This window comes from Glycine max, chromosome 17, assembly GCF_000004515.6.
Source record: "Glycine max cultivar Williams 82 chromosome 17, Glycine_max_v4.0, whole genome shotgun sequence".
Taxonomy (NCBI): Eukaryota; Viridiplantae; Streptophyta; class Magnoliopsida; order Fabales; family Fabaceae; genus Glycine; species Glycine max.
Window position 1 is genome coordinate 2,056,323 of NC_038253.2, and position 17,326 is coordinate 2,073,648.

The 17,326-nt window shown below is 27.9% G+C and overlaps 1 protein-coding gene across 2 annotated transcripts; it reads right to left on the reverse strand.

Moving 5' to 3' along the window:
- Window positions 1-18: 18 nt before the first annotated feature.
- On the reverse strand, window positions 19-7,083 carry LOC100170754 (peroxisomal fatty acid beta-oxidation multifunctional protein). Of its 2 annotated transcripts, XM_006600051.4 has the most exons (19): window positions 6,570-7,083; window positions 6,083-6,154; window positions 5,347-5,412; window positions 5,207-5,260; window positions 5,056-5,123; window positions 4,894-4,975; window positions 4,460-4,515; window positions 3,883-4,185; window positions 3,713-3,799; window positions 3,078-3,252; window positions 2,844-2,965; window positions 2,567-2,730; window positions 2,247-2,501; window positions 2,046-2,167; window positions 1,783-1,904; window positions 1,531-1,679; window positions 1,317-1,455; window positions 466-562; window positions 40-249 (listed from the first exon to the last, which is right to left on the reverse strand). In XM_006600051.4, exons 1-19 carry the CDS (start codon window positions 6,667-6,669, stop codon window positions 203-205), a joined length of 2,280 nt encoding a protein of 759 aa, XP_006600114.1. In that variant the 5' UTR covers window positions 6,670-7,083; the 3' UTR covers window positions 40-202. The 2 variants fall into 2 exon arrangements, with proteins under 2 accessions (NP_001234975.2, XP_006600114.1); NM_001248046.2 differs by lacking the exon at window positions 466-562 and having other exon boundaries at window positions 19-249; window positions 6,570-6,944.
- Window positions 7,084-17,326: the final 10,243 nt, after the last annotated feature.

A 17,326-nucleotide genomic window follows, 5' to 3' on the forward strand; every position in this document is an offset into this window, starting at 1 on the left:
AAACACTGACAATGGCTATGCGGAAGAAACACATAAATCTTAACTAAAAATACTTTTACTTTTTACCAAAGAATTATGCTGTTCAAATGTTTTCTCATCGTACATTATTAAGCTATTCTCAAGTCAGTCACCAATATTTCCTACCATCTGAAAGGAGATATAACGGGGAAAGGAAAATTCAATCCAGTAAACACGTAATGAGCTATTTTTTTCTTACATGCGAGACTTCCCCTGCTCCACAGAGGCACTCTGCAATAGAATAAGTACAATATCCATTAGAGAGCAATACTAATGGCAAAAGACTGTCAAAATTATCATTTTGGGAAAGTGATATAATTGGGGTACAACGACAAAGACAGTATGTTGAGTTCAAGAAACAGGCAATAGTAACATTCATATTTATATGCCGTGAAGCACTTATTTTCTTAGGTTATCTTTGTTTTGTTGTTTGTCAAAAGGACTTACTTAAAACTTCGTACCCCATTGCCCAGAGGCTCTTCGTTATGCTAAGGTATGGGGGAGGGATGTTGTGCGCAGCCTTACCCTTGCATATGCAAAGAGACTGTTTCCGGATTCGAACCCATGACCAACAAGTCACCAAGTCAAAAGGACTTACTTGATGCAAAAAAATTTAATACACGAAGCAATTATTATTTTGAACTATAATGTGGATTCACCATATATAGAAATAGAAGGAAAATGTCAAAAAAATAAAATAAACTTCGCATGTGATTGTACACTTTTTTAATGAACTATCTTTTCTTAAGTGTACACCGTCACGATGAAGAGGTGTGGCCAGAATGAATTCTGGAATGTTGTACTCCAAAGAAAAAGTAATAAATGAATACGGTGTTGGTTATTTCCTGAAGTGCATAAACTGATTTTAAGGTTTGATCATCATTTAGTACTGGGAAAAAGACAATCTAAGGCTTTTTTGCTTTGCTAAGAGTTTAAAGCAGTTATTAAAGTAAAGGGGTTAACTATTTTAGCTTTTATTCTAATAAATGCTATACTTTGGTACTACCAAGCTTAGTTGTAATAGATAAATTCCATTAGACGATCTTGATTTTCTGGCTACAGCTACAATGAGTTAGAGAAGTGCCCTTTAGATCTCAAAATTACCTTAAGCATCTATATTTTCTTCAGTTAAAAATGAGTCTAATATTCCTGCAAGATCTACTATGCGAAAGAACAATTTGCACACAATCCTAACATAATGCCAATGACCAAATAAACATTGGCTAAACAATCCTAGAATAACAGGACAAAAAGTTCTGTACGAATGAAATGGAAATAAATGAGCATAGGTTACTCACCAGAGGAATTCCTTTGGCAGCTCTTGCAGCCAAGTTGGCACAAGGCTTGAAGAATTCCCCATACAACTCTGACCATTTCTCTAATCTTGAATATATGTACTTGGATCCAAGAGAATCAGCCCAGAATATGATGCCTCCCCTAATGAAATCAATCCCAAAATTTAGAAAAAGTACAAAGTTTTGATAATTGTGCCAAATAGATAATATGACAAACCTGTAAGGGGGAAAACCCATGCCCATGATAGCAGAAATATCAAGATCTGCTGCTTTGACTGCGATACCTTCATCAAGGACCCGACAAGCCTCATTCACCACAGGAAAGAATATCATCTCTATGATATCCTTTTCTTGTAACTTGGCAAGCTGTCCAGGTTCAGATTCACAACATCTGATTAAAAATTGACTTCGAATTTTGTTTCCCCACTAGTAAACAAATATGCTATGAATTGGGAAGAGTAGAAAAAACCTTAGGATCAACAGAGACACCGGAAATGCTCCTAGCCTTCTCAATATAGTTCTTCAATTCAGGATCAGGACTAGCCTTCCGTTTATCATTATACAAATAAAACCCTTTGTGAGTTGTTTCACCTGTTAGAAGCACATGTTAAACAAAGATTTAAGTGAATTAGTTTGGCAGAATACAACAGAGCATTCCACTGTTATATAAATATATTCCACACAGATATCTCGTCAGAATTCCAATTCAATTGATGCAGAGTTTAGCTTTACCAGCTCTCTTATCTTCTTGCAGAAGGGAAATAAGCATTGATTTATATGTTCGCTCAGGAAAATTCTGAATAAATTGCATGCCAGTAGCAATTGCCACACCAAACCCAACGAGGTCCATCAATCTGCATTAGTAAATATGTGACAAATCAGGCACTTCAAGAACTGATTGAAAATATCAAGAACTTATCCAATAATTAGTACCTGAAAGGCCCCATGGGCATTCCAAATTTGGTTATTACTCTATCAATTTGATAAACATCTGCACCACGTTCAACAAGCAAGAGACCTGCTTGGGTATATGGGAAGAACATCCTATTAACAGCAAATCCTGTGCAGTTTCCAACCACCACTGGAGTTTTCTTTATCTTCTTTGAAATATCTAACACGTCAACTATCACTTGGGCAGAGGTCTGCTTGGTACGTACAATTTCCAGAAGCGGCATAACATGTGCAGGACTAAGGAAGCACAAGTCAGATATTTAGATCAGAAAGACATAGCAAGGACAAATACAAGATACCACCTGAAGAAATGGGCACCAACAATTCGATCTTGAGTCTTGGTCTTCTCTCCAATCAGGTTCAAGTCAATTGTGGAAGTGTTACTTGCAAGTATACAATGAGGTGGACAATACTTTTCAAGATCAGAAAATATCTGTTGCTTTAAGGAAATATTCTCAATAACAGCCTGTCCAGACATCAAACACCAAAAGTTTATAATCACCGAAACATTGGATAACATGCAACCATGATTCTGAGGACAGTAAATAAGCAAACATATTTTGGAGTTCATTATACAACCTCTATCACCATGTCCACATCCCTGAAGCTTCCATAGTCAAGGGAACCTTTGAGAAGAGAGATGGTCTTTTCAAAATTTTCCTTGGTCAATTTACCTTTCTTAACACGGCTCTGTAAGTTTGCTGCTCAACAGAGAAAAATCATTACATGAGAACAGGCAAGATTTATTTCTTAATTAAAAGTGCAGTGTGAGTAAGCACTAGTGAGAACCAACTCATAAGAATCTATTCTCACCTTTAATCCTGTTGATACCAGCATCTAAGAACTTCTCATTTACTTCTTTCAAGATGACAGGATAGTTGCTAAGAATTAAAGCTGTTGCTATTCCAGAGCCCATTAGTCCTCCACCAATGATGGCAACCTTCTTGACTTGTCTTGGAACCAGACCACGATCCGTAACCCCAGGTACCTGTTCATGTCAAGAGGTATTAGGAAACTGATATCTAAAGAATTTAGACAAAAACTTAGCACTCAGAATCAGGCTAGCTAATGCAGCTTCATAACCTTATTTCCCAAACATTATAAGGAGTATTCTGACTATATTTCTAGTTAATGTGTTGTGCATCTTAACACCACCCTCATATCCAGGTCTAGGATGGTACATCTGGAGTCTGAAGTTTGCAAGATTAAATATTTGCAGGTGGTCCAACATCGAGACTAGATACACTTTGATACCTTATTAGAAATGGACCAAGCCTAACTTTAATCCCAAAAAAGTGAAAAATACATTGTGTAAAAGTTTAAATCTATGTCACATTCAATCTTTCTATGTAAAAGTTTAAAGTATGTTTTTAAGCTAACATAAGAACACTTTTTTTTCTTGAACGGGAAAAGTAAGGGTAAAATTACAACACAAAACACCAACAAACCTTGGATGTTCCTCTTTGAGCAAAAAATACGTGAACTAAGCTTTTGCAAGTATCTGACCTTACAAGTCCTTCAAATGCTTCAGCTTCCTACAAAGATTAAACACAATGTCACACATTTCTGCAACAGTAATATGATGGGGGAAAAGGATATACTGGAGACAGATAACAACCTTCCAGAGTCCTGCACGAGGACCAGCTACTATTCCTGCTTCAATAACATCAATGCAAACCAAAGGATGCTCGAGGTTAGGAGCCTGCTTTCGAGCCTGAGCTCGTGCAAATTTCAAAATCTCTCTTGCTTCCCCAAGGGGTTCTAATTTGTCGGTCTTATAAAGACTAGCAATCCATGGTCGTCGGTGGCCCAACATATCCAGTGCCCATTGGCGTGCAGTGTTCACCAAATCATTAGGTGACACCAAACCATCAACAAGCCCCAAACTAAAAGCTTCCTTCCCTTTAACTGGTTTTGAAGCCTTAATTAAAGAAGAAGAAAAAAGTGTCAAAGAAATTATTCGAAAATCACTGGACAAGCACATTGAAGCCGCAGCCCACATCTCTTGAATACTTTCTGTATAGAGAAAAATATAATTTGCTTATGTTCTGTCCAACAAAATTCAAACATAGAACTGCAAATATGCTGTTTGCCTGATCACCAACCTTGAGTTTGAATACACCAGCTTTTCAGATCAGTTCTAAACATCGAACAGAATAGCAAAGTTATAAAAGGAAGCATAAAATGTAGCATACCAGTATCATCTCAAGTCCCTTTGTCAAACCAACAAGACGAGGAAGTCGCTGTGTTCCTAAGACAATTTAAAACCAGGTTAGCAATACCAAAGAAAAAAATAATAATGGCAATTGGTCGCAAGACATGCACCATTACTCATGGTCTAACTTCATTTAACAAACTATTCTAGGCCTATCTAACATGTGAACTAAGGTATTAAATCAAACTTGTAGTTAATTAATAAATTCATTAAAAGCATGCTAAACTTGAACTTCAAACAGCTTTCAATGTAACTCATGTCACTCAACAATCAGCAGTAACAGTGGTAACAAGTATGTTTTCAAACTGGAGAATTAAAAAAAAAAAAAAAGTTATGCATATAGATGCATTTAATTTGAATTCATACACCAAGTACAAGTAAATTTGACGAAAATAGAGAGGAATCAGTTACTACCTCCAAATCCAGGAATTATTCCAAGCTGAAGTTCAGGCAATCCCAGCTGAGCAGTTGGAGTTGATAACCGAGCATTGCATGCCTATATGAGAAAGAGTTGGTAATATATTGTATAAAATTATGAAGAAATGTTTCTATTCCTAATCAGTTGGGAATATGTACCATTGCAACTTCTAAGCCTCCACCCAAGGCAAGGCCATCAATGGCAGCAACTGATGGTTTCCTAGCCGCTGAAAAATGAAGTGAACAGATTTAACATAGCACAAAATGATAAAGGAATAAAAAATAAAGAATTTCATAAAATACAAAGTACCTTCAATAGTATCAGTGATGATTTCTACTGATACCCAACCAGGTTTTGGACGCTCTATAAGAAGGGAGAGGAAAGAATTAGAAAATGAGTATGAATGTAATTATTAGAATTTAGAAACACACCCAAAACTGTTAAAGTACCTTTTGCCTCTTGAATACCACCAAATGCAGAAATATCAAAACCTCCAGAAAATTTTCCCTTTGCACCTAATAAAAGTAACATAAGATTCAGTCATGATACTGTAGCTTTAAGCTAGTTGGTCCAAGAAATATCTTTGGTGAAGCCCAAAACTATGCCGGTGCTTCATTTTCTTTTCCTCTAGTTCTTTTTAATTATGTCGTATTTCTTTACAGTTTGAAACTTCAGTGTTTATCAAAATGTGACAATCATATCATAGGAGTTAGTCTAGTTGAGGAGTTAGGATGACTACTCTAGATGGTTTGGAAGATATCAGTGACCTTACCATTTGTATAATAGGATTGGTAATAACAATTATGAATTTTGACTCTGGGTGACTTTTGAAGTTGATCAAGCATAACTATTTCATTAGATAAGATCCTAAGTTGGCACTTGGTCATTGCTACCGTGATCGTGGAGGGTGAGGATTTCGGTAAAAGATTCAAGCGGTGGCTATCTATCGCATTCTCTTTTTCTTATTTCAAAAGTTTCAGATTACATTGGAACAAATGACTTCTCATAAATTTATTAATTCTCCACTGTCCACTGCCAAACCATGGTACTGCTTTCGAAGTCAAATCCTACCGAATTACTTAGTCTGTCTTGTTAAATTGAAAAAACTTAAGTGTCGTCCCTTCCCAATCATTTGGATAATCTCCAAGCTTAGAAACTGTTAAACTCTAAAGCAAATGACAATACCTGTAACAACAATTGCCTTGACATCATCTCTCTGTATCGCCTGATCAAAACTCTCCTTTAAACTGCGCAATACTGGAGACAAAAAAAGAGATACAGGGAGACGGATGAGCAACATAGAGTCATCTTCAGTAATAGAAGAACAACATATAAAGAAAGATACTGAAAAATATGAACATCAAATTGTATCAATCTGAAACGTTCATTAATTACTTAATTTCACCGAGCAATCCAAAATCCGTTATATAAATATACAAACATTGGTAGTACTATTAGATCATCAAACACGGTCAACACAATTTAGTTTGTACTTGGATGAGCCGTTGACAAAATTGATTCGAAATGAAATTGATGATTTATATTCTGATGTTTTTACTATAAAAGAAACATAGCAGTAAAAATCCAAATCAATTCCTGGAAGATGTAAAAAAATGACTTCAAATCAGATTAAGATGGAGATGCAGAGAGAAGAAAGGGATAGTAATAGTACCGTCAAATGAGAGTGAATTAACGGGAGGGTTGACGATGGTGATGACGGCAACCCCGTCGTCGGGTCCAACCTCCAAGAGAGTGTGCCCTCTGCTACCCATCGGATGTGATTCGAAGATTCAAAAGTGAAATGAATAAAACGGAAAGTCCTGTTGAATAGCCGGGTGACTCTGCTACATCTCCGTTACTCAATCCTCAACTCTACTCGCTCAAGCTTCTCGACAGAATCAAATTAATATAAGTAATTCTAGACTCAAGTGTCCTTCACTTTTTTCTAAACTAAGAATTACTCAAAATTCATTACAAATTTTATTTGCTGATTATCTTGTGAAATTTTTTCTCTCCTTAGATTTAGGATTAGAGTTTTGTATCATGCATCTTGTCAGTAAAAAAAAACCAAAAATATATCATTCATATAGTACCACTTTTCTCAGAAGTTATGAACGAAAAAACATAGTTGAAATAAAAAAAACTCAATCAAAAGTGATCAATATGATTTTTAACAAACAATGACATGCACGTTTAATAATATGGAGGCAATTCCTCTTACAAGCTTTTTTTTAATTTAATATATTTAAAAGAAAATGTTTTTGCCCCATAAAAAATTGGAATTGGACTAACAAGATATTTAAAAAAATGTAAAAAATATAATAGAGAATAAATGGATATTGATTTTTATTTTTTTTATATTTTTATGGTGACAATGAAAAAAATTATACAACATATTCAAAATATAAAAATACATAAAGAGCAATTATAATTTGTAAAAATATGGATAATTATAGTTTTTTTTTTTTACGAGATTATACATTTTGAAAAAAATGTAATATTTTTCTTTTATGTAAATATTATAATAATTTGTGCAAGGTGCGGATGATGGAAATGACGAACCCAGTAACCTCCGACAAATAGATATATTCTGCCGCGAAAGTCACGATATTATAATAACAATGGCTTATTGCATGTCTTCAGACTACGATCGGTTATGACTCGGGGACTGGATAATTCGATCAGGACTGATCCTATGAGTCATCATTTCATCCGTATAATCTAATTTATATTAAAAAAAATTAAATGTAAATTTATACACAAGATTTAAAATTTAATATATTTAAAAACATAATTTTGAACTTATTTAAATTTTTTAACATGTAATATATTTTTTTAAAATTCATTATATATAAACAACCTTAACTAAGAATTTAAAATATATATTATTATTATGCAATCATAAACATAATCTAATACACACAAATTAATTATAAAAAATTAAAAATGATAACAACTTTATCATCTAAAATTTTAAGATGTAATTGTGTTTAATAAAAAATATAAATAAATTTATAAACAATACATGTGTGAGGTATAAATTTATTTTTCTAATGAGTGATTTTGTTCAATTATAAATTAAAAAAAAAAAACTAAAAAATACATAACCCATCGAGTAATTTATTTCAGACCAAATCATGTTGAGTCAAATTATATAACACCTAATCATATATGAAATTGATTCATCAGGTGATTTGAATCTGTTGGATGTCCTATTCGTAGGCTAATGGGTCCATCTGACAGAACCAAATCAAGTTTAATATCTATCATTTTTTGTGTTTCTTTAATAAGTTACTGAGATGTTTTTGAATGACAATAACAACTAATTAAATAAGAGACACTCAACATTTTATAATTATAACAAAATAAATTAAAATAATTTAGTTTCCACAAACTTTATATATATAATTAATATAAAAAAAATAACACAAAACTTGGATAATACTATAATTGATACCTCATTTATATTAAAACTATTTGAGTCTCATTTAAATATTTTAAGAATTAATAATAAAAAATATAAATTTTTATTTAAGCTAATGACATTTTGTAATCATAAAAACCATGAAATTAATATATTGGTGTTAGTAAATTATACGCATTTTGATAAAATGAATCGTTATTATTTTTGTGACTAATTTTTTTTTTTTTTGCTGTTGTAACTAATAATTTTAAGACACTAAAAAATGTAACTTCATAGTATTTTTTAATTTTATTTTCCTCATTCATTATAGATATGTGAAATATTTGATAATTGGATAATGATAAACATATAATTGTAAGCAAAATAATTAATGTTCTTTTAAATTTTAAAAATAATAGATAAATAAAATATCTTCTAAAAGTGAATAGATAATATAAGTGGAATATAGTATATTAATGAAGATAAATTATAATTTTGAAATGTTAAATGGAAAGCAAAATATTAATAATTTTTAGTTTTCCTTTCTCCCTTATCACCTAGTTGTTTTTAGATTAACCTAGTTAAAATATTTACAAACAATCTATTTCTCTTACTCCTTGTTTACAGCAAACTTTTTCTTTTGTCCCGACACACGTCTTTGGTGTATTAGGCGGAAGACTAATTTTACTTATAATATTATAATTATTGTTTTTACATATGATCAAAATTAAATAAATAATTTTCTGTTAAATTAAATTACAGCTCCCACAACATAAATATATATTGCTTAACCACTTTGTCAATCTATTGAATCCTACATTAACCTTTTTAAAATGTGTACAAACTATTATAACATTTTTTTATCATTTTTTAATTGGTGTCACAACACTATATTTTTGTATGCAATTATTTTGCATTCTTACATTTTTATTGTGCCGATACATATATCTTAACTTTTTTTTATGTTATTCTCATTTTTTTTATGTTATTCTTTTAAGGTTTAACATTCACAGCGATATATGGAGTATACGTAGACATATTGTAGAATGATAAAAAAAAAATCTTTGAATTTGATGGGTGCTTTGCAATCATAAGTAACACTTTATCTTTCTTCATTTTAACCATTCAACCTGTATCATGCTTGTGACGTTTCAATAATTTCTTCATCATTTTGAAATATAAAATGGTAGCATGACCATTTTCCCCCATTTTTACATTCAAAGACATTGTTGATTTTTGTTAACTAAATATATCGTTTTTCCATTCAAACGAAAACTCTTTGATTCTAAAAGATTATAGCCAAAAGTTTTGGGAGTTATTTTTTTAATAAATTAAGGCAATGAAAGGGATTAGGGGAGGGAAACTCCAACTAGATTGGGGTCCTCCTTCAATTTTTTAACTCGCGAATATGCTCTCTATTTTTTTCACTTTTTTTTTTTGTCTAATTACATTTTAGAAAAATTACAAATTTAGTCCAATTCTTAATTCTGTATATTTTTTTTCTTTTATCTCTTACATTATTATACTAATATAACACTTTAATTTTTTTATCTGGTTTCTATTTCGAATAATTATAAACTTTGATTTTTCCATTTTCCTAACTCAACTAAGTTGTGAGTTTTATAAATAGTCCAACAAATTTTGTCGTTCATACTTTGACTAGGATATCAATTTTGTATGCCATGATATTAACCTAAAAACTTTATTTAAAAAAACTTTAATTAACCTTTAATAAGCTCTTTATTTCATATTCAATGGTATTAAAAAAAAACTCTTTTTTTAAATCTAAAAACTTTTAATTAACCTAAAAGTGACCATGATATTAATACCAAATAATTCTGTCAAAATTGGTGATTAATTTTTATCAAGAACATCAAACATACATAAGATAAATATTTTATTTCAAACATAATTTATTTGATATTTAATCACCAACTAAATTTGAATCTTGAATCATTTCTTAATAAACATAAATCAATAACCCTTGTATTAAATGTAACTTGCAAGATTGATACTACCAAGATACACGTTTCCCAACTTGCTCCATTTGTAGTTTTGTGTTGTTTTTTGTGGAAGGTTTTTATCAGCTTCCTTTTTGGTAAGGGACTAAGGGGGACCAGGGGTGCCATGGGTAATTTTGGATTGCGAACATCTTTATCTCTGATTAAGCTTGCAATTGAACTATATTACTATTTCATTACTCCTAGAAAAATAACTAGTAATTCAGCAAAAAAAGAGTTATGGAAAAACTATGTTAATGAATATGTTTCTTTTTTTTTATAATTAAAGATTGTGTTTATAGTACTGTTATAAGTTATAACTGAAAATTATTTCATTATATGATTGTATATAGTTTTTGTTAAAGGGAATATAATTTCATTAAAAGATAAATATAATTATCTTTCACTTGACATTCATATTTCCAAAACAAAAAAATCTGTATAATTCAAACAATAAAATTTTTCTCTAAATTTCAATTTCCAATGTTTTGTTCCATTTCTGGTAAAAAAAAGTAAAATAAATTATCCAAAATTATATTCAATAATAAAAAGTGAAATCACAGTCATCGATCACAGTCCGTACGTACTACGTAACTCTCTAATTTTTTTTTAAAAAAATACTAGTATTGAAAGTAAAAAAAATAATAATAATAGAACATAATCTAAATTTTTTATTACAATGTGAATTTTTTAAACAATTTTAAATCGTCAAAAACCAAATAACGAAATAACATAAAAAAGAAACAATCCTTCAAAAAAAAATATAAAAAGCAACAACAGAACATTATCATGGAAATAAAATCAGAAAATTTAAATATCAAATAAAAAATAAAAAGCACATGTTTTGAAAATTTTAAACAATAACAAAAAATATTTTAAAGGCAAAAATATCATAAAATAAATATTTAAAAACATCAAAAATAAATATAAAAATAGTAAAAATATTACAATACCCCAAATAAAATTATAAAAATAAGTTTTAAAAAATTTACACGTTAAAAAATATTTTAAAGATGAAAATTACAATTCAAAAATAAATATTTTAAAATACTAAACTATAATATTATACAAAAAACTAAAGTAATATCTTAAATTACAAATAATACTAAAATATTTTTTGCAAATGAGAATTAACAATAATATTAAGAAGTTAAATAGTCTGAAATAAAAAATATAATATTAAATAAAATTAATTTTTTAATTAATTAAATATGAAAATAAAATTCAAATAAAATTTAAATTCCTTATATAACAAGTGTTTTATTTACTAAAAATAACTAAGAAATTATATTAATAAAGACATTTGTTTTATATATATATATATATATATATAAGGAATTTTATTTTCTTAATTATTTTTAGTAAATAATTTTTATGATATTACTTTAGTTTGTTATTCTTTGGAAAAAAAATCCAGATTCAACAATTTACACTTATTTCATCCAAATAACAACTTGAAACAATATTTTAAAAGAAGAGATCATGTTAGTCTAAGAATAAATGGAGTAACTTCTCTATTTCTATATTTTATTATTCTTTTTTAATTTAATGGTTCTAACAATGAATAATAGTCTCCTGCGTTTCTTCTTCTTCTCCATATCAGCCTTATGGGTGGTCATTCTCATTTTTTCTTTTTTCTTTTTTTATTTCTGCTGGACCGACATAGTCTCCCGAACTTCAGGTATACGGACCATGAATTTAGATGGGCTACCACTAACTTAAGCCCTTTAAAAAGCTTTTGCTATATCAACATCCTTTTTGCTAATTCACTCTCAATTTATTTGAATGCTTCTACCGACGCTCTAACAGAAAAAAAAAAAAAAAAACTTGTATAGAGGCAGACATTTTTCGTCTCTGAAAAACATATAATGGTTATTTTTCAATCTTATATTAAAATGGGGATTAAACAATCTTATATTAGTTATTTTTTTTTATTGCATATAGTTAATAAAATACTATTTATAATGATTTCAATCTCTTACTATTTCTTTCGTTTTTAAGCAGATATAGATCCAGAAAAATCATCAAAGGAAGGTTGAATATTTTTTTTGAAATTTAATTATTTAAATATCTAAATTCTAATAAATAAATATTTAATAAATAATGAATTTTATAAAATTCTTTATTATTTTTACACGTAAAATTAAAATTATTATTTTTATTTCAAATGATACAATAAGAACATATATTTGTTTATATTTTTTTCAAATTTAAAATAATTTTTGTCTCACAATAACATTAACAATCAAACATTACTCGCACAGTAAAAAAGGAATAAACACATCAAATAGAATAATAACTAAAAATAATCAAATTTCCTAATTAGTATAATATATATATGGTTAGATTATAATTAGTAGCAATATACATTATTAAAATATTAGTATTTTTTCAATATTAAAAAAATTAGCATATAATCAATTATAACAAGTATTAATTATCAGATTTATTAATTAATATTTTTTTATTGAAAGTAGTAACGTATACATATATTATTAATTGGTGTATATTATTATACACTAACTAGTATATATTATTTAATTTTAGTTTTATTAGAAATAGTATATTTATTATTATATATTGTTAATAATATATTTTTTCGCATAAAATATATTATTATGTAATTAAAAGGAGTTTGAGGGAGGGGGATTAAAGTCCCTGGATGCCCCCTCTCTGATTTAAAGACATAAATATTGATGCACTCTATATAGGTAATTGACTTTGATTTTTAATGAATGGTTAAGATGATATGATAGTAAAACTATGTTACTATATATAAAAAATATAGAGATGGATAAATATCCGTCTCTCATATATTAGAATTTTTAATTTCATTTAAGTGGTAACTAGATACAAATTTGTTGACAATCATCTGACACCAAAGAGTTGATACGGATATTGGAATGAAAATACATAAAGTGGACATATCCGTGTCTTTTTTTTTTTTTTCATCCGTCTGATAGATCTAAATTCCGTCTTTAAATAAAACTTTTCCAGTAGTGACATGTTTAGGGATTAATAGTGTTTGATATAAAACATAAAAAGAATAGGGATTTTTATGGTTGAATTTTTTGGTTGGAAAAATTAAATATGAATAAATTGTATTTAATTGGTTAGGTTTAGTTTGGTTTGAATTAATGAACAGGTTAAAATAAAAAATAAATCAATTATTATATTTTTCATATTTTAATCTCTTATGTTTGTCTATTTTGTATAAAATTTTAATATATATATATATATATATATATATATATATATATATATATATATATAAATTAAAGGTAAAATATCAATTGTTATTTAATGACTAAATATTTATTCTAGTTATAATATTTTTTTATAATTATCACTTTGTATATTTCATAACTTTTTACTATAACATGTGATAAAAAAAAATTACATAATTAGTATGAGCAAATTAAGACACTTGCTAACACTAGATAAGATCACAATAAAATCAAAATGAAGAAGAAATTAAAGTTTAAAAACAATTGTTTGGGTCATCAAGTTGGTTCGTAATAGAAAGTATAGATCCAATAACTGAATCAATTATAATTTGCTTGGTTCGAATTTAAAATGAAATAAATCAATTAACCAAACCAATTTAACTGGTTTTATTTGGATTATTGAATTTAACGAGTCAATTCGATGAACACTCTTAAATCTTAATAAAGAGATTTATGTATAGTTTAATTTTTATATATTATAAGTGTAAATATCGTAAAAAAAATTGTATTATCAACCAATTACATATATATATATAATTAAATTGTATCGGTGAAACTTAAATAATTATTATATCATTTTATAATGTGATATGGAATATAATTTTTATCGATCTAATCATTAAATTATATCTACATATTATAAAGATTATCTATGTGAAATATTATTAAAATTAAAAAATAATAAAATAATTAAATGATCCATATTTTTGTATATTTTGAAAAATTTTATATTATGTGGATTTTAATTTATATAAATGCAGTAATAATTAATATAAAATTTTGTATATATAATCTAAATAAAACGAACTTTCGATCCAACAATCGATTTTAAGAAAATATTAACGAGTAATGATTTCTTTTCGCTAAAGCTTAAAATAATTTTATGTTTCCAATGAATGAATGTGAATTTACCCGATCACGTGTGTTAGACTGTAATATACAACAGAAAAAATAATGTGAAAAAAGCAACAAGAAATGTGATCTTACAATTTAGTAAACTGTCACTGTAACCACTTAATCACTTTCAATTCCTATATATGATTTCACTATTAAAAAAGTTATTCCACAAACATTGTTTAATTCAAAAGATATTTGACTCTGTTACAATGTTATATATGCGACTAATATCTATCCTTTGGGTAGGCATACCAACATGTGGTCCTCACCACGATTCATCAGTTTGAGAAATTGTAGTTTAATGCTTGCTAGCCTATTTTGGTGCTAAATTTTTAAGCCGTGCGTGCACTTTGTTCCAAAGCTTTCTTCTTATTTTATATTCAAATATATCAACATTGAGTTATATACGTACATTTCAGTAAAAAAAAAATCAACATTGAGTTATACAGTTTATAAGAGAGAAGAAATCATAATGTATCGTCATTTTAAAGAAAATTAAATAGATACTTGTTTTTTGTACAAAAAACAAATAGATACTTGATAAATAAGAAAGTATCTGGAGGTCATTTTCTAATTAAAATAATTGCACTATTTTATCCAGAGAAGTGGTTTATTTTTAGGTTTGGAGAAATATTTTCATGATTATTATTCTTTAAAATATGATATCTGTGACTACTTTTTTTTAAAAAAAAAAAGAATGTGTAATTTTTTTTATACGAAGAATATGTGTAATTAGAAATTCATCAAATTCTTGAAAATAATTAAAATGTGAGGTAATATATTCGATTTACTTTAGAACAAATATCTTTAGATTGATACCGAAACCCAAATAAAATTCCTATGGATAATACTTAACAAAGCTATTTTTTTGACGCAGTTGTATTTAACAAGCTTCTTCTTTTAAACAACACAATCGCATACATAAAACTTAAACTCAAAACCAATAATTAAATTAGAATAATTTTGTATCCCTTTATGTGTTTGATACTTTATTGACTATATTACTAAAATTAATTGGAAGTTGAAAAATTAATGTATTAAATTATATAAGTGTTTATTAAAAATAACTATTGAGTAACTAAAATATAAAACGATAAAAAATAATAAAATTATGATTTATATAAAAAGAAAAATATTTTTTTGATAAATTTATTAAAAATAAAAAAAAATAAAAAAGATAGAAATTATATTCTATAAGACATTTCAGTTAATTTCTATTTTTTTTATTAATAAAAAACTCATTTAATTATTCGATAAATAATCTTTTTTTAGTAGTTTTTAATATTTTTTGAAATATTAGTTTCTAATTTTTTATATTTTCTTTTACTTCTATCCTTGATATATTTATTCATTTTCCTTATTACATTTTTTAAATAAATCATGATTTTATTATTTTTCTTTCATTTTACATTTTTCATTTACTTTAACTAGTTTTACTTAATATTTTTAATTTAATAAGTTAATTTTTTAACTTTTAGTTATCAACTAACTTTTTAGCTTGCTAATTTTTCCAAACATACTCAAAAGTTAAAAGATTTAAAAAAAATTATTTCAAATAACATTTTAAAAAAACATTATAAATTACTTTAAAAAAAAACTTGTTTATTCAACCACCAAACAAGCTTTTTAACAAATAAAAATAAAAAATGAGCTGAAATGTCGATAACCTATATATGATATATAAATTTTTATACAATCAATTAATAAAAAATATTCTAAACACGATTTTTAAAGTGGTGATAACTTAAAAACTCAGTAAATTTATAAACAGTCATACAAAACAATTTATAATATAAAAATATTTATAATAAAAAATAATTTATATTATAAGTTTATCTTAATTAAATCCTACAACTTGTCTGGTGAAATATATGAAGTAGAATTTACAAGGTAAGATTTATTAATATACACGTGTTAGAGACAAACTTCACCGAATAACTTCACCCTGTTGTTTGCTCAGTCTCCCCAGATTGCGATCCAAAACAAATATCATTAAAGTTGGAGTCGAATCACAATATTCTATTGGCACTTGCTAGCACTTTGCCAACTTACCATTCAGGATTAGGCACTGCGCCCAACAAATCCACACAAACGCTAACGTAAACTCTATTATCACTCCAATAATAATGGATTACCTTGCATCTTACAGTTAAGCACAGAATAGAAAACTAATTCCGCATATCTGTTATTAACTGTTTATTTAACACACAAAAAATTATGTATAAATCAATAATGTTATATGTATACTAATTTAAACAACAAGTTTCTTATGCAAGAGTGTAACTCAAGTAATAATTGTGATTTTCATATAATATATTTTTGAAAGAAAACTTTAAATGTGATTAAGTTAATGACGGATGATTAATCTTATAACTGATATGAACTTTAAGATCTGTATGAGAAATCAAAGATGCTAATTAAGTAGGATAGATAGTTGAACAAGAGTGTTCCATCAGCACCTGAGAGGAGGTAGCTAGAAATATCAAATGTGGCATTGTACTTAACCCCGACAAGTTCACAAATGCGCGTCAGATAAGGAAACTTGATCAGTGTAGTCCATTGTCATTTTGCTTAAAAACAATCACCGCTATTCCTTGCCACAAGCCCCAAGGCAAAGTCAGTGAGTGAGTGAGTGAGTGTGTGTGGTGCATGAGCATTAAGATTTATTAAGCCTACGATGACTTCAAGAACCATCACCATCGCTCACGCTCAAACGTCTCCTCTATTTTAATTAATTCATGCTAGACATTAACATTAACCCATTAATAGTACTTGATTTCAACAAAGCAACCATAATAAGATGCCACAAACACCCTTCCAACTGTCGACAACTATTTTTTTTTTTTTAAGTATTTCTCTGTGCGTTCTGAGCAATAAAGCGAAAGCATTGCAACAACCACCA